This window comes from Pristiophorus japonicus, chromosome 13, assembly GCF_044704955.1.
Source record: "Pristiophorus japonicus isolate sPriJap1 chromosome 13, sPriJap1.hap1, whole genome shotgun sequence".
Taxonomy (NCBI): Eukaryota; Metazoa; Chordata; class Chondrichthyes; family Pristiophoridae; genus Pristiophorus; species Pristiophorus japonicus.
The window spans coordinates 110,756,805-110,779,355 of record NC_091989.1 but is presented as its reverse complement, the minus strand read 5'-3'; the positions used below and the strand labels follow the sequence as shown (position 1 = coordinate 110,779,355).

The 22,551-nt window shown below is 46.0% G+C and overlaps 2 protein-coding genes across 7 annotated transcripts in view; one reads left to right on the top strand and one right to left on the bottom strand.

The window, feature by feature from the left end:
* The window catches only part of LOC139278759 (zinc finger protein 319-like), a 49,976-nt gene extending 33,747 nt beyond the window's left edge, over positions 1-16,229 (top strand). For all 5 annotated transcript variants that reach the window (XM_070897866.1, XM_070897868.1, XM_070897864.1 and 2 more), the window contains exons 3-4: positions 15,831-15,990; positions 16,143-16,229. In XM_070897866.1, coding sequence (XP_070753967.1) covers positions 15,831-15,970 — 140 coding nt within the window. In that variant the 3' untranslated portion in view covers positions 15,971-15,990; positions 16,143-16,229. The remainder of the gene's footprint in view (positions 1-15,830; positions 15,991-16,142) is intronic.
* hsf4 (heat shock transcription factor 4) overlaps positions 6,804-22,551 on the bottom strand; it is an 88,504-nt gene continuing 72,756 nt past the window's right edge. For both annotated transcript variants that reach the window (XM_070897870.1, XM_070897871.1), the window contains exons 12-13: positions 9,432-9,510; positions 6,804-7,623 (exon numbers count right to left, since the gene is read on the bottom strand). In XM_070897870.1, coding sequence (XP_070753971.1) covers positions 7,460-7,623; positions 9,432-9,510 — 243 coding nt within the window. In that variant the 3' untranslated portion in view covers positions 6,804-7,459. The remainder of the gene's footprint in view (positions 7,624-9,431; positions 9,511-22,551) is intronic.

The window sequence follows — 22,551 nt, the reverse complement described above, 5'->3', positions numbered from 1 at the left end:
TTTGCCACGCAGACCCTGAGTGGCCACATACCCTCCAAAAATTAAAAGGGAATATTGCCCACCACCTTCTCAGAGCACTATGGATGGACAACAAATGCAACCTTGCAAAAGCAGCAAACCTGAGGACTGGGAGAATTTTATATTACAGCAGAGGAGGACAAAGGGTTTAATTAGGAGGGGGAAAATACAGTATGAGAGGAAGCTTGCTGGGAACATAAAAACTGACTGCAAAAGCTTCTATAGATATGTGAAGAGAAAAAGATTAGTGAAGACAAATGTAGGTCCCTTGCAGTCAGATTCAGGTGAATTTATAATGGGGAACAAAGAAATGGCAGACCAGTTGAACAAATACTTTGGTTCTGTCTTCACGAAGGAAGACACAAATAATCTTCCGGAAATACTAAGGGACCATGTGTCTAGTGAGAAGGAGGAACTGAAGGATATCCTTATTAGGCTGGAAATTGTGTTATGGAAATTGATGGGATTGAAGGCTGATAAATCCCCAGGGCCTGATAGCCTGCATCCCAGAGTACTTAAGGAAGTAGCCCTAGAAATAGTAGATGCATTGGTGATCATTTTCCAACAGTCTATCAACTCTGGATCGGTTCCTATGGACTGGAGGGTAGCTAATGTAACACCACTTTTTAAGAAGGGAGGGAGAGAGAAGGCGGGTAATTATAGACCAGTTAGCCTGACATCAGTAGTGGTGAAAATGTTGGAATCAATTATTAAAGATGAAATAGCAGCACATCTGGAAAGCAGTTTTGGGATTGGTCCAAGTCAGCATGTATTTATGAAAGGGAAATCATGCTTGTCAAATCTTTTAGAATTTTTTGAGGATGTAACTAGTAGAGTGGACAAGGGAGAACCAGTGGATGTGGTGTATTTGGACTTTCAAAAGGCTTTTGAAAGAGATTGGTGTGCAAAATTAAAGCACATGGTATTGGGGGTAATGTACTGACGCGGATAGAGGATTGGTTGGAAGACAGGAAGCAGAGAGTCGGGATAAACAGGTCCTTTTCAGAATGACTAGTGGGGTGCCGCAGAGCTCAGTGCTGGGACCCCAGCTATTTACAATATACATTAATGATTTGGATGAGGGAATTGAATGTAATATCTCCAAGTTTGCAGATGACACTGTGGCGGTGTGAGCTGTGAGGAGGATGCTAAAAGGCTGCAGGGTTACTTGGACAGGTTAGGTGAGTGGGCAAACGAGTGGCAGATGCAGTATAATGTGGATAAATGTGAGGTTATCCACTTTGGTGGTAAAACACGAGGGCAGAATATTATCTGAATGGCGACAGATTAGGAAAAGAGGAGGTGCAACGAGACCTGGGTGTCATGGTACATCAGTCATTGAAAGTTGGCATGCAAGTACAGCAGGCGGTGAAGAAGGCAAATGGTATTTGGCCTTCATAGCTAGGGGATTTGAGTATAGGAGCAGGGAGGTCTTACTACAGTTGTACAGGGCCTTAGTGAGGCCTCACCTGAAATATTGTGTTCAGTTTTGGTCTCCTAATCTGAGGAAGGATGTTCTTGCTATTGAGGGAGTGCAGCGAAGGTTCACCAGACTGATTCCCGGATGGCAGAACTGACAAAAGAGGAGAGACTGGATCAACTGGGCCTGCATTCACTGGAGTTTAGAAGGATGAGAGGGGATCTCATAGAAACATATAAAATCCTGACGGGACTGGACAGATGCAGGAAGAATGTTCCCAATGTTGGGGAAGTCCAGAACCAGGGGATATAGTCTAAGGATAAGGGGTAAGCCATTTAGGGCTGAGATGAGGAGAAACTTCTTCACTCAGAGAGTTCTTAACCTGTGGAATTCCCTGCCGCAGAGAGTTGTTGATGCCAGTTCATTGGATATATTCAAGAGGGAGTTAGATATGGCCCTTACGGCTAAAGGGATCAAGGGGTATGGAGAGAAAGCAGGAAAGGGGTACAGAGGTGAATTATCAGCTATGATCTTATTGAATGGTGGTGCAGGCTCGAAGGGCCGAATGGCCTACTCCTGCACCTATTTTCTATGTTTCTAATGTTGCCCATGTCTCGAGAACAAATAATAAAAACACAAAGCTGCTCTTGGTGTGTGACCATAAACAAGAAAGTGTCTGGGAGACAGAGAAAGGAATCATGGAACACCGAGTATTCTTTTACTTTCATGCAACAGTCTCTGATTCATAGTATGTGAAGGGCAAAATCGCTCATTTTCAAGAGGTATATATCATTCTTCTTTAGATCTACCCGTGGTCACTTTTGGGCTGGAATATCTGACGTAGGCCAGAGAGACAGAAGCAGCTATGCTATCTGAGGCTTTGATAGAGGATGGCATGTGTCCTGCTGATGTTATGGTCAGCCTACGCAGCAAGGGGGAGGCTAAGGGACCACCTGCTCCACAATCAGGCACAGTGATTGCTGATAGTGTGACAGTGTTATAGGTTTCACCCACCTAAACATAGTCAGGGGTCTTGTGTCCATTATAAGTACATTGGAGGCATGTGGAGCAGTGGCAAGTCATGATGTCAAATACCTTTTTGGGCTCTCATCATCATCATAGCCGGTCCCTTGAAACAAGGGATGGGTTCACAGGTGTTTCAATGAAGGACCTGATATTCCAGATCCCGAACTACATCTTGAAGGGTGGAAGATGCCTGTGCTTGGATTTGTTTTAAATCGTATGGTGGCCGTTGCACACCAGCCACCACATGGACTTGACAGAGCTAGGTCTTAGTCCAGTGGCAAGGATTAACCAAGACGACTGGAGACCAGCTCTGCTGCACGGACCTAGTGCGCACACATATCGCAGTGTGGGCTGGCCCGTGCTGTCCCTGGGCCCTCGGCTCTCCTGGGCCCCGATCACATCCCTCTACGAACTCTTGCCGCTCCTTCGCCCCGACCTCGCTGCTTCTGCCCGCACTGCAATCATCCATCGCCCTCCTGCAGCAGCTGGTAATGATTCTTCTGTTGCTGTTTATAGCTCCTCTGGACCAATCTTGTGTTATCTAACTTGTTTCATTACCATCCCCTTTTTACACCATCATCTGTCATTTAATCACTCCAGCTTTCCACCCTATCACAGACCTTCGCTTCTGTTCTTTTCTCCTCTTCCCCCCCCACCCCCTTCCCTTTTCCCTGCCTTTGTACTTGCTTAAAACGAGTTACATCTGTAACATTTTCTAGTTTTGATGAAAGGTCACCAACCTAAAATGTTAACTATAACTATCCAATGGAGCCTGGGTGCATGGAACTGATGGAGATGCAGCTGACTGACAATCCCCTCCCCTCTACCTCCCACCCAATTTGGAGGGGAGATGACAGAGATAGAGCACAATACAGTTTCAGAGAGACACTTTCTCCAGGGAACATGTTCTTGGCTACCCGATGTGCACAGAAAACATTTCCACACCTAAGTACCCTTATGTTCCAAAGAATAAGTATATGTTGAGGATTAATGCAGGAGTACTACCTACTGTTTTGATCGAGAACATGACAGCATGTAACATATTGGGAGTACAGTAACAAGTGTTCTCTATTCAACCCTTCTGTCTCACTACATTTAGCAAAATATTAGGCAGGTAAAAATACATTGGTTCATACCGGACATTAGATCCGCTTAGGGGAGTGGCCAGTGATACTGAACCCAAATAAATATTCACTGTTAAAAAAAAAAGTGCAACACCTTTGTAATGGAATGTGTTTCGTACATAACCACCCTAGTTGCTATAACAGTTAACTTCACAAGTGAACTGACTAAGGCATCTTTTTTTTTTAAATGCCAAAAGCAGTCTTTGACATCACACATCACATTGAGATAATAACTATTTTCCTGTCAAGGGTTAGCCAGAGAATTTTTCTTCTCTCCCCATTCCCACCCCATTTGCAGACTCAGACCTTAACATTTCAAAGAGACATTTTAAAATCTTTGATCTGATTTGTTTCTGAGCACAGATATCGACACCAGCAAAGAAGACCAGCTGACTCAGTGAAAATGCGAGGATATCTGGTCACTTTCCAGTACTGGCCTATCCCCTGATGCAGACGGTGAGCTCCTTTAACGGTATAGCTGAAACAATTAAATTTACATTTACTTTTGTCATACAAAAATATAATGCAGAATTCTCCCAAATTGCTACAGCCACTAGTTAGCAGGAAAGCCTGACTCTGCAGATGGCTTTACATTGCTAGACTTTCTTTTAAAAGGTCAGGCGCAGAGTGTGAAATGGTCTGCTGATGAACTATCGCTTGTTTTGCATGACCACCTTGGGCTCTTGTGTCAGACTCAAATGAAGAGAGTCCAGAAAGGCTGTCTCCTTCATTTCAAGGGAACTTAACTGGCAAAGACATTATTTTCTCAATTCAGTGTTCTTAGCAAGGAACACTTAGCGTCAGAGATAGTTGCTTTATTTCACTTCCAGAGCTTTCTTAGGCTTAGAAAAAGAAATATTATACTCAACAGTTTTCTTGTCTCCAAAATAACCAATTAATTTTTTCCTGAATCTCAGGCTGTTGAACACATTTCTCCAACAGCAGAATTTCAAGTAATACCACTTACTCAAGCCTCAGGCTGAAGGGGGCACATATTTTCACAGTAACCCAAAGCTATCTTACAGAAAGTATAAAGTTAATTGTTCAGGAAATAAGGTACTAGCCTGTCCAAACTGGCTTCAACAACCAGACTGTCAATAAAATGCTTGTTAATACAAGAGTGTCTCCAACTGCAGTTTAATGGCTCGCTTTATCTAGTCACTTGTCTCATTGAGCTCTTTTGCAAGACTTAAAGGTCAAGTTCCAGCAATTCCCAATTTTATCATGGAAGTTAGATTTTCCAATCAGAAAATTCCCATTTGGAGCTTGTGCAGAATGTTTTTTTCATAATTACTTGATTCCAAAGATCCGAGTATAGTCTCAATTGTTTCCGGAGAATTTAGATCAAATTCTATCACTCGAGAGCAGAATACAAGCTTCCAAACACTGCCATTTGTAGCTCCTGGAGTGATGGCAGCAACTGTGTTTGTGACTTCAGACAAGGGAATGTCAAACAACTGAATCATCTTCAAAGGGCTCTCCAATATCACAGAAGCTAGTCAGTGATTGTCTGAGCTCAATGGTGTTCAGGAGAAACATGCGCTGTGCAGATTCAGATTTCAAACCTTGCCATCATATTGTTCTGATTCAAAGGCTTAGTATTGGCAGCTATTTTAACCCTTCCTAACGGTATCCAGCATGTTGGGTCTCCTTATGCTCGTCTTCTGACTTGCCTCAGTTTTATAAATATTGCAATCTCATCAAGGATGTGTTGCTGAGAATGTCCCGAAATAAAACTTCTTTTGGATCAAAGTGGATTCCTGAACATGAACATTACAGACTGCCAACTTTACCTGCATTCAATTTGTCTTGCAGTGGAGCTAAATTATGGTGCATTCACACTATCGCCTAGAAATTCGGGTCATTTGCACCTCCAGTTAGCACCCCCAGAGGGCGCTAATGGGGCGCAAACAACTTTGCGACCAGGCACTGCGCCACTAATGACTCCCGCTAAATTTGGCAGGGGTTTAGCGGCGGCGTGACCCGTAGCACCCCGCTGTGCTGACGTCATCACAGTGCGCAGCGCCCCAGACCCTAAATTGGGTATCGCCCCTTGTAGCTGCATCAGGCGATGACGACAACAGCTTCAAGGGACACATACCAGGCTGCTGTTAAAAAAAAAATTCCCGATCTTTTTGTGCGCCCCATTGGCACTTTGAACACAGGGTCTGTGCCGCGATCAGTCAGCCCGGCTGAGTGCTGCTTGGCACAGCACCCCCACTCCCCGGGCAGGACCTTTTATTTGCTGCAGAGTATGCAGCTTGGGCCCTTCCTTTTAATTCAGGAAGAGCCCCTCCTAAGCAGCAGCGCAATGCGGCCCAATGCGTAGCGCTGTTCCCCACTCCCGAGGCGACCGCCCCAGAAAGGAAGTGGAGCGCTTCATTTCACGCTCCACTTCCTTTCGGCGGCATTAACCCCAATTTCTCGCAAGAGGTGAGACTTCTGTGCTTGGTGCAAAGTAGTTTCATTTCGCACCAGCAATGCATTTATACCATAAATGCAACTGGCATCAGGGCACAACCAACACAGAGTCCTACTCCACTTTGCTGAGTGCTGGTTGTGCCCTGAGACCGGTTGCATTCATGGTATAAATGCATTGCTGGTGCGAAATGAAACTACTTTGCACCAATGCTACAGTTGTAGCGTGAGTGCACCCTTAGGCTCCATACGTTATTCTAACTTATTTCTTACGGAGATCATAATCCCCTGTTTCCTGAGAAACAAGACTACTTATTTGTTTCTGAGAAATACTTTTTCTAAGACCTGTAAGATGAATTCGCGGGGCCTTCACTAATTGATTTATTTGATTAACCCTCAGCAAGTTTCCAAGCTTGCTTATAGAAATAATGCTGTTTGTGAATAAACCAGTTTAATAGTTTAGCCAAGAACAAAAAGTGCCTGGCATGGCTGATATTATCTGTCTTCTGAAGTATTATTCATTAGTATGTTCACAAAATAGGCGGGATTGTTTGCTCGATGGCATGCTGTCTCCCATGTACTAAACGTATAAGATTCCGATCTTAAGAGTGCTGGTTTGCCTATGGAAACTGCCTTTTGCAGTGAGAATGGGAATATATATTGAGAGCAAGTCTGATTCATAGCAAGGTATAATAAGCATGTGTAGACAGGGGTCCATAAACATTCTCGTGATGAGGTTGCTTATATTTCTGTGAAACATGGGACTCATTCCAAAAAAAGCTGCTTCAACTTTTTTATTGAATGTGTAAAGATTTATCACAATAGCTCGGTCAAAAATAATCCAAGTGCATTATCAATACATCAAACCCAACCCTGTCAAGCCTAGCACTTTTAACCAATGCAAGGTATATAGAATGGAAAAGAAAACTGCTTAGTAATGTGCTGTAATATACACGTACAGAAATTATTACCGTTCTTTGTCCATAGATGTGTAACACACAAACAAGAATTCTGAAACAGAACCTTAAAAGATCAAAGGCAAAAAATAGTTCTGGACGAGATCTCTGTGCTGTGCACAGAACCATCACAGGCTCATTTCCTATCTGGCATCCTGCAGGACCCCAGAGAACTCTTGGTACACTGTGGGTAGATTCTACCTCCAGGCAGTACCTATATTTCCCAGCCCGCAGAAGTGCAAGAATTCATCTCCTCCAGCCTCGTGAAATTTGGAGTGAAGAGGGAAGCCATGGGGGGGAAAGGATGAACAGAAGAAAAGCAGGTTCCTTCAGGCAATGCCATTGGAGTTGGCAGGTTGGCAGGAATCCACAATTCTCAGGATTCTCTAAAAGTTTTTTTACCTGGAAGAATATCTGCTTTGTGTGAACAGCACAGTAGGAGCCAAGGCATGTGACTCTGCCATGCCATGTCCTGTTGCTTGGGTCCAGGTTTTTTTTTAGAATTCCTCCTGTCCCACTTCGGCATCTGGGAAATAGGTACCTGTATCCTCAGTGAGCTCGTAGAGGGCTGTGTCATGGTCTAAATTGGAGAGTTCATGATTGATTGGAAGGTGGGGCTCTGGAAGAAAATGCTGTGTAGTTTGCTGAAGATGTAGTTTTCCTAGAAATAATTAGCAAGAGATTAGAGGATCACCAGCCATCTCAGCAAGATCCTAAAAGCAGACATATAATTGACATACAGTTCACTGAAGGAGAGGGAGGGAATATACTATAAATTAAATAATTGTGTGAAAATATTACCTTCCTTCACATCCAAATAGTGGAGTATTTATCCATGACCAAAATCACAGGGAGGATTATTTAGTCAAACCCCAGCCAAAAACTAATGTATCTTTCTTAGAGCTTATAATGATAGAGATTACCCACACATTAGTCTGTGCCCAAAAAGGCAAATTGACTAATTTCTAGGCTCTTGCCAACCATAACCTGAAGAAGTTGTTTGACAGCAGAGGAGAATGGAACACTCATTGTTCCTTTGATATGATTTATGTTTTACAAGAGGCACCAATTTAGCTTTAGTTTTAAGATGAGTTTATATTTTTCTTTGATCTCTGGCCCCAGCACTTTTTCCTCAAAGGGTTTTCCTCAAAGAGAATTTGATGATTATCTGCCCGATGAATCTAGCCCCCAGGAGACTTAAGCTCACACTCCAGGCACCGACCGAAATACTGCAAGACCCTGGGGCTTTTTATATTATCGGTGAGGTCTTGGCTGTTCAGCGTAAGAACATCGCTCTCTCAAATTTACTTCTAAGTCAAGCTGCCAGTCTCTTGAATTGGCAGGCACACATGGCTGGCTGTGACATTTTAAGCAGATTGCATGCCCAAAGAATTGATATCATGAGCATGTGTCATGATGTCAAAACAAAGATAATAAATACATTTGTGGATGATAATGCCTTGTGATGATGTGCCTTCCTTACTACTAATCTAAAAGATTCCGGCAGATTTACCTTGATTTGGTTGCCAGCCGAGGGAGGCCTGTGCTACATGCCTGTTCTCGGCCACTACGTTTGAAGATGCTTTTACATTGCACAAAGCCATGCCAGTGTCATCGGTTCCCAGAGGAGTGGGGTTTTGCGCAGTCAGCTGCAAGCCAAATGCAAGACCACTGGGACTTGGTAAGACTGATGGCTGAGGAGACCAAGCAACCCAGCTGTCAGCCTTGGCAAGTCCCATCAGATTTACACTCTGCTTGTAGCCAGCCACACAAAACCTACACTCCAAGAACCAGCAACACTAAGTCTTGTGGACTCTTGAAGCAGCTTTAATATTTAATTATTTCTTGATTTATCTGTCATTTGGTCTCCTTCAGTCTCTTTCGCACTGTCTTATTCATACATGCATGGTTTCACTACTGTCTGAACCTCTCTCACCAACAGTCTTTTTAAAATCTGAACATCTCTGACTTGCTGAAAGTACTGAATGATGTCCCACAGTACAAACAGATACGGAGTCAATTCCCCATTTCTTACAAATATATGTCTATAATCCTGAAATTGAGCCCTATAATAATATAACTCCCAAAGAGTATTGCAGCAGGAGTGATGGGGACAACTCTGATCGACAGTGGATCGAAAGAATAAAGAAAGCCCGAGAAAAATCCATCTCAACTGGATATTGCTCTACTTGAGCATTCCTCCCTGTTCATGACAACAGGGACCACATTTATCTTTACTCTTAATGCAGGACAGATTGTATGGACTGTTTAAAGTTACTGTAGCTTCTGAAAAGTTCTTGTCTTGGCCTTCATTGATTTTTACACTTAAAATCTTGAGCTTTTGAAGGTGTCCCCGAGTGTTAGATCTGGGATTGGTTAGCAGCAGTGAGAAGGGGATTCTGGATTTACTTAAGTTTGTTTTCTTAAGTTGAACACACTAGTAGCAGAAATCACTTGTAACTGATTTACCTGAGCTTGCTCCACTTTTCAGGGCTTTGTTGGACGGTTCAATCGGTCTCAGCTCTGGATCCACAATAAGTTTCTGAATCTGTAAAATCACAAACCACATACCAGAATCAGAGCCGGTTTTCCAGTCAGAGGAGCTCCGCCCCTATCGCATGATGATTATGATGTTTGATTATTGATCCCTACAATGGGGAGGTGCAATGTTTTACAACCGATTAACCATTTATTGCATCACAGGACAGTAGCCTGGCGTTAATCTGCATTGCCACCACCGCTCATTGTTATACGAGAGCAAATATTAAGGAACATGTGAATATTCTCTCATGCTGTACATTATAGAACCTGTCAGAACACTCTCACTCCCACTCCTGGCTATTTTAGGACTGAACGTCACAGAGGATGCCTCACACATATCTGCGCATCATAAAATAGCAAACTCCTTGGAAAACAGATCCTTAATGATAAACTCTCAAAATGGGTTAATTTCTGTATTTCATAATTTTAACAGGGCAAATAAATAATTTTAACAGGGCAAATAAATTCTATTTTATTCATTTGTGATGAAATTCCGAAAAGGAAACATTTGCAGGGTGATGGGGCACGAGCAGTAAAGTGGGACTAATTGGACAGCTCTTTCAAAGAGCCGACACAGGACTCCTTCTGGGCTGCATTATTCTATTCATTGTGGAGAATGCCATATTTAATCGGCATTGTAATCTTTCTCACCTCTGAAGAAATATCCTGACCAAAACTGAGAACAAGTCTTATTAGGGTCCTGTATATTTTCAAATATATTGCAACAAAAATCACATTATGCATTGTTGTGTGTCTTTTTAAAAAAAAGCACATGTCAGCTGGCTAGGATTCCCTTAGCGGATTAGCTTGAAATGCTAATTCATGGATCCAGGTGTCAGCAGGCAGGTTTGTTGAATGATACCCTAATGGTGCTACTTCTACAGTCGGTGCATGGTATAGACAGACCAGAGATTGAGACATTTGAATTGTAACAAATACAAGTGACCACTCCAATTTTACACATGACCTGAACTCTGCACTTTTTTTTTCTCCTCACTTCTGATTTTTCTGCCCAGGTGCCAGATATCACTTTGTACTTTGCTTCTGTCTGAGCTTCAGCAAGATGAGAAGGCTGTTTGACCACGGCAGTAAATGATGACCAAGCCTGATGCTGTCCTCACCAAACATAGAAAATAGGTGCAGGAGTAGGCCATTTGGCCCTTCGAGCCTGTATTGCCATTCAATGAGTTCATGGCTGAACATGCAACTTCAGTACCCCATTCCTGCTTTCTCGCCATACCCCTTGATCCCTCTAGTAGTAAGGACTACATCTAACTCCTTTTTGAATATATTTAGTGAATTGGCCTCAACAACTTTCTGTGGTAGAGAATTCCACAAGTTCACCACTCTCTGGGTGAAGAAGTTTCTCCTCATCTCGGTCCTAAATGGCTTACCCCTTATCCTTAGACTGTGACCCCTGGTTCTGGACTTCCCCAACATTGGGAACATTCTTCCTGCATCTAACCTGTCTAAACCCGTCAGAATTTTAAACGTTTCTATGAGATTCCCTCTCATTCTTCTGAATTCCAGTGAATACAAGCCCAGTTGATCCAGTCTTTCTTGATATGTCAGTCCCACCATCCTGGGAATCAGTCTGGTGAACCTTCGCTGCACTCCCTCAATAATGTCCTTCCTCAAGTTAGGAGACCAAAACTGTACACATTACTCCAGGTGTGGCCTTACCAAGGCCCTGTACAACTGTAGTAACACATCCCTGCCCCTGTACTCAAATCTCCTCGCTATGAAGGCCAACATGCCATTTGCTTTCTTAACCACCTGCTGTACCTACATGCCAACCTTCAATGACTGATGTACCATGACACCCAGGTCTCGTTGCACCTCCCCTTTTCCTATTCAGATAATAGTCTGCCTCTCTGTTTTTACCACCAAAGTGGATAATCTCACATTTATCCACATTATACTTCATCTGCCATGCACTTGCCCACTCACCTAACCTATCCAAGTCACTTTGCAGCCGCATAGCATCCTCCTCGCAGCTCACACTACCACCCAACTTAGTGTCATCCGCAAATTTGGAAATACTACATTTAATCCCCTCGTCTAAATCATTAATGTACAATGTAAACAGCTGGGGCCCCTGCAGAGAACCTTGCGGTACTCCACTAGTCACTGCCTGCCATTCTGAAAAGTACCCATTTATTCCTACTCTTTGCTTCCTGTCTGCCAACCAGTTCTCAATCCACATCAGCACACTACCCCCAATCCCATGTACTTTAACTTTGCACATTAATCTCTTGTGTGGGACCTTGTCGAAAGCCTTCTGAAAGTCCAAATACACCACATCAACTGGTTCTCCCTTGTCCAATCTACTGGAAACATCCTCAAAAAATTCCAGAAGATTTGTCAAGCATGATTTCCCTTTCACAAATCCATGCTGACTTGGACCTATCATGTCACCTCTTTCCAAATGCGCTGCTATGACATCCTTAATAATTGATTCCGTCATTTTACCCACTACCGATGTCAGGCTGACCGGTCTATAATTCCTTGTTTTCTCTCTCCCTCCTTTTTTAAAAAGTGGGCTTACATTGGCTACCCTCCACTCCATAGGAACTGATCCAGAGTCTGTGGAATGTTGGAAAATTACTGTCAATGCATCCGCTATTTCCAAGGCCACCTCCTTAAGTACTCTGGGATGCAGTCCATCAGGCTCTGGGGATTTATCGGCCTTCAATCCCATCAATTTCCCCAACACAATTTCCCGACTAATAAGGATTTCCCTCAGTTCCTCCTTCTTACTAGACCCTCTGACCCCTTTTATATTCGGAAGGTTGTTTGTGTCCTCCTTAGTGAATACCGAACCAAAGTACTTGTTCAATTGATCTGCCATTTCTTTGTTCCCCGTTATGACTTCCCCTGATTCTGACTGCAGGGGACCTACGTTTGTCTTTACTAACCTTTTTCTCTTTACATATCTATCGAAGCTTTTGCAGTCCATCTTAATGTTCCCTGCAAGCTTCCTCTCGTACTCTATTTTCCCTGTCCTAATCAAACCATTTGTCCTCCTCTGCTGAGTTCTAAATTTCTCCCAGTCCCCGGGTCGCTGCTATTTCTGGCCAATTTGTATGCCACTTCCTTGGCTTTAATACTATCCCTGATTTCCCTAGATAGCCACAGTTGAGCCACCTTCCCTTTTTTATTTTTACGCCAGATAGGGATGTACAATTGTTGTAGTTCATCCATGCGGTCTCTAAATGTCTGCCCAGCCACTGTCAACCCCTTAAGTATCATTCGCCAATCTATCTTAGCCAGTTCACGCCTCATACCTTCAAAGTTACCCTTCTTTAAGTTCTGGACCATGGTCTCTGAATTAACTGTTTCATTCTCCATTCTAATGTAGAATTCCACCATATTATGGTCACTCTTCCCCAAGGGGCCTCGCACAACGAGATTGCTAATTAATCCCCTCTCATTACACAACACCCAGTCTAAGATGGCCTCCCCCCTAGTTGGTTCCTCGACATATTGGTCTAGAAAACCATCCCTTATGCACGCCAGGAAATCCTCCTCCACCGTATTGCTTCCAGTTTTGTTAGCCCAATCTATATGCATATTAAAGTCACCCATGATAACTGCTGCACCTTTATTGCATGCACCCCTAATTTCCTGTTTGATGCCCTCCCCAACATCACTACTACTGTTTGGAGGTCTGTACACAACTCCCATTAATGTTTTTTGCCCTTTGGTGTTCTGCAGCTCTACCCATGTAGATTCCACATCATCCAAGCTAATGTCCTTCCTAGCTACTGCATTAATCTCCTCATTAGCCAGCAATGCTACCCCACCTCCTTTTCCTTTTATTCTATCCTTCCTGAATTTTGAATACCCCTGGATGTTGAGTTCCCAGCCCTGATCATTCTGGAGCCACGTCTCTGTAATCCCAATCACATCATATCTGTAAACAGCTATTTGCACAGTTAATTCATCCACCTTATTATGGATACTCCTTGCATTAAGACACAAAGCCTTCAGGCTTGTTTTTTTAACACCCTTTGTCCTTTTAGAATTATGATGTAGTGTGGCCCTTTTTGTTTCTTGCTTTTGTTTACTCAGCCTTCCACTATTGTTTTTTTACCTTTCTACCAACTGTTTCTGACTCCATATTACTTCGCCCTGTCTCACTGCATAGGTTCCCATTCCCCTGCCATATTAGTTTAAACACTCCCGAACTGCATTAGCAAATGTTACCCCCAGGACATCAGTTCCAGTCCTGCCCAAGTGCAAACCGTCCTTTTTGTACAGGTCCCACTTCCCCCAGAACTGGTTTCAACGTCCCAGGAATTTGAATCCCTCCCTCTTGCACCACTGCTCAAGCCACGTATTTATTCTAACTATACTGCTCCCTCTACTCTGATTAGCATGTGGCACTGGTAGCAATCCAGAGATTACCACCTTTGAGGTCCTACTTTTTAATTTAACTCCTAACATCAGATCACAGCAATGAATCCTGGATACCAAAATAAAGCAGCAATTGCAAAAGTATTAATTTATACAGCGCCTGCAACTATGCAGGATATGGTAGTGTGGTGATTATGCTACTGGATTATTATTCCAGCAAGTGTGAGTTCAAGTTCCATCATAGCGGATTGTGAATTGACTTCAATAAATTGGTAATTGTGGGCTAGTGCCAGAGAAAATAACCATGAAAGTTTTCAGATTGTTGTGAAAACCCAACTTGTTCACCAAAGGGAACCTGCCGCCCCGACCCCATCTGGTCTATAGGTAACTCTCGTCCACACTATGAGGTTGATTCTTAATGTCCTTTGGTGCCCTGGCAAGCTGCCACCTTCTAGGGTGACTAGGGATGAGTAATAAAAGCAGTAGCATTGCCAGTGTTGCCCACATCATAAGAACAAAATAAAAGCAGGAACTCGAACTGTTTCCCCCTACCCTAGCCCAGGAGTGCCGCAGTCAATTATGGCACATCAATTAGCATACTTCCAGGTCTCAGTGAACTCAGCACAGATTGGGGCCCACTGGTCTGTGTGGCTGCCTCACACTGTACACTGCCTAATGAAACCATGAGAGGATCTCTGATCTCCCATCGCTAACTGCATTTATTATTTATTTTCCTTCTTATTGAGTCACTGAGTTACAACCTCATTCGACCTCTGTGAATCAGAGATAAAAGCACATTCTGCTAAAGCTAAACTCGGCCCCGTGAACTTGATTCTTCTTGCAAAGGAAATTTTCTGGATGGCCGAGGGGTTGCCATGAATCCTTGATCTGGGAACAGATCTGGATTTTGCGCACACTCAGTGCTTTACCAGATTTATACATGTTGTAAAGATTGTGCAGTGAGGAACTGGAATGCAAAACTATGGGGCTGGATTTGGGGCTTTTTGGATTTCAGAGTGTTAATCGCAGTGGGGCGTTAAAGTTAGCGCCTGTAAATAGTTTGCGCCTTTGACTGCAGGTTTCGGCAAAAATGTAAGTTGGAGGAGCGTTGGCGTTGAGTCAGGTGTTGCACAACGGACTTTGTGCGCCCAAGCCAAAACTTGCGGCGTTAAAGGAGGCGGCCATTTTGCGCATGTGTAGTGAAAAAAAATTTTGTTTGTTTTTCCTGGACGCAAACGCTAATGCAGGGCGTGGCTGCTTCACCGCCTTATTTCAGCCACTTCTGCAGAGATGGAGGAGCAAGAAAGAAGGCAGCGTGCCAGGCGTGTCTATAATGAGGCGAGTGAGGCCTTAGTCCATGCAGTGGAGAGGAGGTGGTTCTCACTCCATCTTGCTGGAGGAGCCAATCCACTCCCACCTGTATTTAAGAGGCTGTGGAGGGACATAGCACAGGAGGTCTCTGCTGCAGACATTATGCCTAGGACTGGGACACAATGTCGAAAAAAGTTCAATGACCTTACCAGGTTCACCAGGGTGAGTACCATTCACATTTATATATGCCTCCTTTCCTTCTAACATGAATCTCACACACGATGTGAAGTCTTTCATGCATATGATCTCTCTCAAAAGTCTTGCTGTCTGTGGGGTGGATTTCACAATGCATAAGAAAGATGAAAGCTTATTCTGCACCCATTGCCTTCTAATGATACACATAAACTCAATCATTTACATTCTTTCTCACAATACATTCCCATTGATGCAATGGCTTTCAGATAGATCACTTACACCTCCTATGTTAGATCCCTCTAACCTCCTAACAATCGCTCATGAAGCTCATGCAACATCCAAACAGATTGAACGGAAGCCACTAGAACATTCACACAGTCTCACCTATTGTACAGTGGTGGGCATATGTGCCACAACAGAAGAGAAACTCTTTCTGAACCCTTCCTATTTTTCTCTTTGCAGTCGAAGCACTCCCGCACAGGAGGGAGCATCTGTGCACAGGCAGGAGGCCGCCTCAAATACTACCACTTACTGATTTCGAAGAACGGGGTGTCAGCCCTCATTGGAGTAGCAGCTCGGGCAGTTGCCGGGGGCGATGCTGAGCCCCCTTCGGGTAGTGAGGGTAAGTAAATGGATAGGGCGGCTGAAGAAACTGCATTGAGTCGTATAATGAAGTGGCGGCTGGTCTTCAAATGAACATGTACAATGCCATCCTTCCTCATGTCACTCTGCCCCGCCCCTGCTGCTAACCACATGTATGTTTTTGTGCTGCAGAAGATCAGCCATAATTGCGCCAGCCTTCCCGGGACGCATCAACCTCAGGCCATGGCGGTGATGACGAGGTTGCGGATACAATGAGCATGACTTAGCCGCAGAGCCCACCAGATGCCGTTTCTTAATATTCCTCATCTGGAGGTAATGAGATTTTTGTGGAGTTTGAGTCTTCGGAGTCTCCTGGCCCGAGTCGCCTACCGCAACGCAGTGCGAAAGGGGAATCCCACAGGCCAGCTCACCAGAGGGTGAGTCGGCAAAGTCGGTCTGGTCAACGACAGGCAGACGTGTTACTGGACTTGGTGGAAATGTCCAGCGACCACACAGGTATGCACCGTGAGCTCATGATCATTGAGACGGATCCCATCGAGCATAGACAAGCTTACGGCGACTGTTGCGGAAGCATCATTGCCCGCACACAGGGGCTGGTGGCCTTCAACAGCGACAGTGGTGTTCCAGAGTGTGCGGCGCATGCCCTTGATTGCAGACTCGGGCGCATTGCAGGCACAAGCTACGCTGCAGCTTGATGATGTGATGAGGTCGATGACTGTGCATTCTCCATTGTCCAACAGAGAAGGGACGGTGCCAGGGCAAAACAGAAAGTTGTGGAGACACATCGTGCTCTGGAAGCTGAGGCCCAGCCCCATCTGAGAGTCTGTGCCTCCCAAGAAATGGAAGGTGCTGTCCTTCCTCAGGATGACAGCATTCCAGCTCCCACCATGCACCATACACGGTTGGCACCCCAGCCACCAGTGATTGCTTTCGCCGATGATGAGGCGTAGCAGTCAGTAGCTGGGCTTTCCAGACCAAGAGCTGGTCCAGGGCGTATTCAGACACTGTCTGCATTTTCTGCCCCCAACACAGCAGCCCTCTAGCAGCCTTGCTGTAGGCACTGAGGCCTTATTGAGGAGGAGCAGCAGGTGTGGGAGGGAGCTGAAGGGAAGTGGGAGGGGGGAAGTGTGGCTAAGCGCCATTAAGGTTTGCCACAAGGGTGTGCTCATGCATTTATGTAGAATTATTCAAATTGTAAATAGTTGTGCGTTAAGAAATGGATTATTTTGCATTGACTTGCTTCAGGAAGTATTTTTGTGTTTAGTTAGTTTTGGTTTAATCATTGTATCGTTTTGGGTTGTAGGAGGGCATTATTCATTTTTGATGTTTATTAAAATGTTTCTTTGACCTTTGCCATTGGTGTCATGTATCTCATTGCAGAATTCAGTCACAAGTCAAAGCTGCAACCCCACCTTCTCCATTGAAGCAAACCGGTCAATGATGAGCTGCTGATGTAAGGCTCTGGCTGCGGCCGCATCTCCACGCTGCAATCCCTGTGGTTGTGGTGGATCCAGAATGGGTTCCTCGCCAGGCTCACTTCCTCCTCCTGAGGTGATCCTGCAATCCCCACTGGCAATGCCTGACCTCTAATGATGGTTAAGTTGCGTAGCATGCAGCACATCACAATGAATTCGGAGATCTGTTGAGGGGCGTATTGAAGGCTGCCTCCAGAGTGGGCTAGGCATTGGAAGCACTGCTTGAGCACTCCAATTGTCTGTTCAATAATGTTGCGGGTGGCTGCATGGTTGTCATTGTAGCGTTACTCAGCTTCTGTGGCAGGGTTCCGGAGGGGGGGTCATAAGATAGGTGTCCAAGCCATATTCAGCCAGCCCTGCCCTTGTCTTTGTCACTGAAACATTCGTGACACACTGCTCTCATACAAGATGAAAGCATCATGTGCGCTCTCTGGATAGTGGGCATTCACTGTGAGGATGCACTGCTTGTGGTTCCAGACCAGCTGTACGTTCAGGGAGTTGTATCCCTTTCGGTTTCTGAAGACCTCTGCGTTGTGTAATGGTGCTCGCAAGGCGACATGTGTGCAGTCAATGGCTCCTTGAACCTTGGGGAAGCCTGCAATTCTTCCAAACCCTAAAGCCCTCACATTCTGGCTGTCCCTGCTCATTGGAAACTTTATGAAGTTCATTCTGCATGCGAACAGTGCCCTTGTAACCTGACGAATGCAGCAATGTGCAGTGTGCTGAGAAATGCTGCATATATCCCCCGCTGCTGCCTGGAAGGAGTCGGAGGCATAGAAGGCCATTGCACAGTCACCTTCTGTCATGTATTCAACCAGCATTGTAACCCATGTTGACCTAAGTTGTACACCGTGAGAACACTGACCACTAGGTGGGAGAGACTCCTAACCTGGACCTTCAGGTATAAAAGAGGAAGCTCCACCCACCTTCATCACTTGAGGGCTAAGGAATAAAGGACAGGTCACAGACTGACCACCTCTCAAGCATGGGCCTCGTGTGCATTTATACTGTGTAGTAAGGACGTATCAATGGCGACAAGAAACTGGGATTTAAACCACGCAAGCATGGCCACTAGCAGAACAGACGAGAGATACTGTGTTAAGGAATGGTTGGGACAGAGATTCAACATTGTTAAAGCAGCACACAGTTCTCCAGGCAGACAAGGGCAGTCAGGCATGCCCCAACATGTAGTCGAACCCAGAGGGCGAGTTCGACAGAGACAATGGCAAGCTGAACAGCAATTCACGCCATTGCAAGGGACAATGCGGCCAGTAATGGGGCCATCAACACCTGTTAATGGTGCACTCAAGGAAAATAACAGGGGCTGTCAAGGACGATCGACTGGCAAGGGACCTTTTGTTTCAAACCGCAACTCATGCTGGAGGCGTGGAGGCATACATTCAGCCGGAGTTTGCAGAGATGAGCAAAATACCTGCAGAAATTGCAGAAATGGACACTGGGGGAAATCGCTGGAAGCTGAAGTTCAGCACCAGGCCAGAGCGGCGCCATACGTGATGCGGGAAAAGATAGAAGGCGAATTGGACCGCCTGTTGAGGGAAGGCATCATCTCGCCAGTCGAATTCAGTGACTGGGCGAGCCCGATTGTGCCGGTGCTCAAGGCAGATGGGTCGGTCAGGATATGTGGCGATTACAAGGCCACCATCAATCGGGTGTCACTTCAAGACCAGTACCCGCTACCGAGAGCGGAGGACCTCTTTGCGACGCTATCCAGTGGCAAACTTTTTTCAAAATTGGACCTGACCTCAGCTTACATGACCCAGGAGCTGGCGAGTGAGTCGAAGAAGCTGACCACCATCACGACACACAAAGGGTTGTTTGAGTACAACAGATGTCCGTTCGGGATTCGCTCGGCCGCCGCGATCTTCCAACGAAATATGGAAAGCCTCCTCAAGTCGATTGCAGGGACGGTGGTTTTTCAGGACGACATCCTCATTACGGGTTATGATACTGAAGAACACCTCCACAACCTGGAGGTGGTGCTACGCAGACTGGACCGGGTAGGTCTGCGACTGAAAAAGGCGAAGTGCGTCTTCCTAGCTCCAGAGGTAGAATTCCTGGGGATGAGGATAGCAGCAGACGGGATCAGCCCTACTGCATCCAAGACGGAAGCGATCCAGAGAGCACCCAGACCCCGTAACACGACGGAGCTGCGTTCGTTCCTGGGGCTCCTGAACTATTATGGTAACTTTCTTCCCAAATTGAGCACGCTGCTAGAGCCGCTACACGTGCTCCTACGCAAAGGTCGCGAATGGGTCTGGGGGGACAGCCAGGAAAGGGCTTTTAATAGAGCACACAATTTGTTATGTTCCAACAATCTGTTAACGCTATATGACCCATGTAAGAAACTTGTGTTAACGTGCGATGCGTCGTCCTATGGTGTCGGGTGTGTGTTGCAGCATGTCAATGCCAAGGGTCAGTTACAGCCGGTAGCTTATGCCTCCAGGAGTCTGTCCCAGGCAGAAAGGGGCTATGGAATGGTAGAAAAGGAGGCGCTCGCATGTGAATATGCGGTAAAGAAAATGCACCAGTACCTGTTTGGCAGGAAATTTGAGCTGGAGACAGATCACAAACCCCTAACGTCCCTTTTGGCCGACAACAAGGCCATAAATGCAAATGCATCGGCCCGCATACAGAGGTGGGCACTCACGTTAGCTGCCTATGACTACACAATTCGGCACAGACCGGGCACCGAAAACTGCGCCGATGCACTCAGCAGGCTCCCACTAGCCACCACTGAGGGGGCTACCGAGCATGCTGCTGAGATGGTCATGGCTGTTGAAGCTTTCGGAAGCGAAGGCTCACCCGTGGCAGCCCGTCAGATTAAAGTCTGGACTAATAGAGACCCGCTATTGTCTCTAGTCAAGAAATGTGTCCTGAATGGGGACTGGGCAGCCACGTACAGGGCATGCCCTGAGACATTTAAACCATTTCACAGGCGCAAGGATGAACTCTCGATTCAGGCCGATTGCCTACTGTGGGAAACCGCGTAGTCATGCCCCAGATGGGCAGAGAGGTGTTCATCAGAGAACTCCACAATGGGCACCCGAGCATTGTCACGATGAAGGCAATTGCCAGGTCACACGTTTGGTGGCCAGGGATAGACGCAGATCTGGAACTTTGTGTTCGCAGGTGCAACACTTGTGCCCAGCTGGGCCATGCGCCCAGGGAAGCCCCCCTTAGTCCCTGGCCATGGTCACGCATCCATGTGGACTACGCAGGTCCTTTCATGGGGAAAATGTTTTTGGTTGTAGTAGACACCTACTCCAAATGGATCGAGTGTGACATTTTAAATTCAAGCACATTCTCTGCCACGGCAGAAAGTCTACGGGCAATGTTCGCTGCCCACGGTCTACCGGACATCTTGGTCAGCGACAATGGCCCGTGCTTCACAAGCACTGAATTCCAGGACTTCATGGCAGGCAATGGAATTAACCATGTTAGAACGGCACCGTTCAAGCCGGCCTCAAACGGCCAGGCAGAACGAGCAGTGCAGATAATCAAACAGGGGATGCTCAGATTCCAAGGGGGTTCCCTACAAACCCGCTTATCACGCCTCCTGTTGGCCTATAGATCCCGACCACACTCGCTCACAGGGGTTCCACCCGCAGAGCTACTAATGAAAAGGACGCTCAAAACCCGATTATCCCTTATACACCCCACCATGAAAGAAATTGTCGAGAGCAGGCGCCAGTCACAATATCACTACCATGACAGGAATGCGAGGGCGTGATGTATTGATGTAAATGATCCTGTTTTTGTCCTCAACTACACTGCAGGGCCCAAATGGCTCGCAGGTACTGTGGTTGCCAAAGAGGGAAATAGGATTCTGGTAGTTAAACTTACCAATGGACAAATCTGCCGCAAACATGTGGATCAAACAAAAAGGAGGTTCAGCAACCCCATAGAAGAAGCAGAGGAAGAACACGATATAGAGTTCACTCCACCACAAGTGACCGAACACCGGAACCAAAGGGAGGAGAGCCCAGTCACTGTGGGCAGTCCGGACAGGCCTGAGGCACTGCAAACAGCAGACACTCAGGCCAGCATCCAACAACCGGAGCCCCAACTCAGGCGCTCTACAAGGGAGCGTAAACCACCAGAGAGACTCAACCTGTGATCCCAATAAGACTTTGGGAGGGGAAGTGATGTCATGTATTCAACCAGCATTGTAAGCCATGTATAAACTGACCTAAGTTGTACACCGTGAGAACACTGACCACTAGGTGGGAGACACTCCTAACCTGGACCTTCAGGTATAAAAGGGGAAGCTCTACCCACCTTCATCACTTGAGGGCTAAGGAATAAAGGACAGGTCACAGACTGACCTTCTCTCAAGCATGGGCCTCGTATGCATTTATACTGTGTAGTAAGGACGTATCACCTTCACCTCGACGGGCAGCGCAGTCATGTTGCTGCTGGTAGGCTGTAGGTCTGCCTGTAGGAGCTGGCATGTCTCAGTCAGCACTTTTGGAAGCGCTGCCTTCTAACGCACTGCACCTCAGAGAGCTGGAGGTATGAGCGATCTTCCCTGTAGACCTGTGGGGTGTAATGCCTCCTCCCCATAAGTCTGCAGCCTCATCGAATTCATGGCACAACATGGCCAAGAACCCTTCTTCCAGCTTGAAGCCATCTGTCAATAGCTGGTGAACTAGTATTGTCCCCACTGAAATCTCTCACTGACTTTGTAAGCAAAATGTCATGGCATATAAAAGTGCTGTTTGCAACTCGGAGCCTCACGCAGCATTTTGCACGCAACCGTAGCAGTCACTGACAACTGCGATACAAGATCCTCCAGCCTCTGTTTAAATTTGCCACCAATAGCGCCTGCTGCACCCTGGGACCGCCTGTTTTTTCAGGCATTTCCTGGGGTGGGAGTCAAATGAGACGTTAAGGCCGAAAGTTCCATCCGGGGCGCTAGCGCAGCTTTGCACGACTATTGATGTCATAATCACGCTAAAAACGGAGGGCGGGGTGGTAAGTTTTTGCGCCGGCGCAAACCAATAGCCAAATCTTCCAGCCGGGCGCTAAATCCTGGACGACCGGCATAACGCCCAAAAACAGCATTTAACACCCCGCCAGAGCGC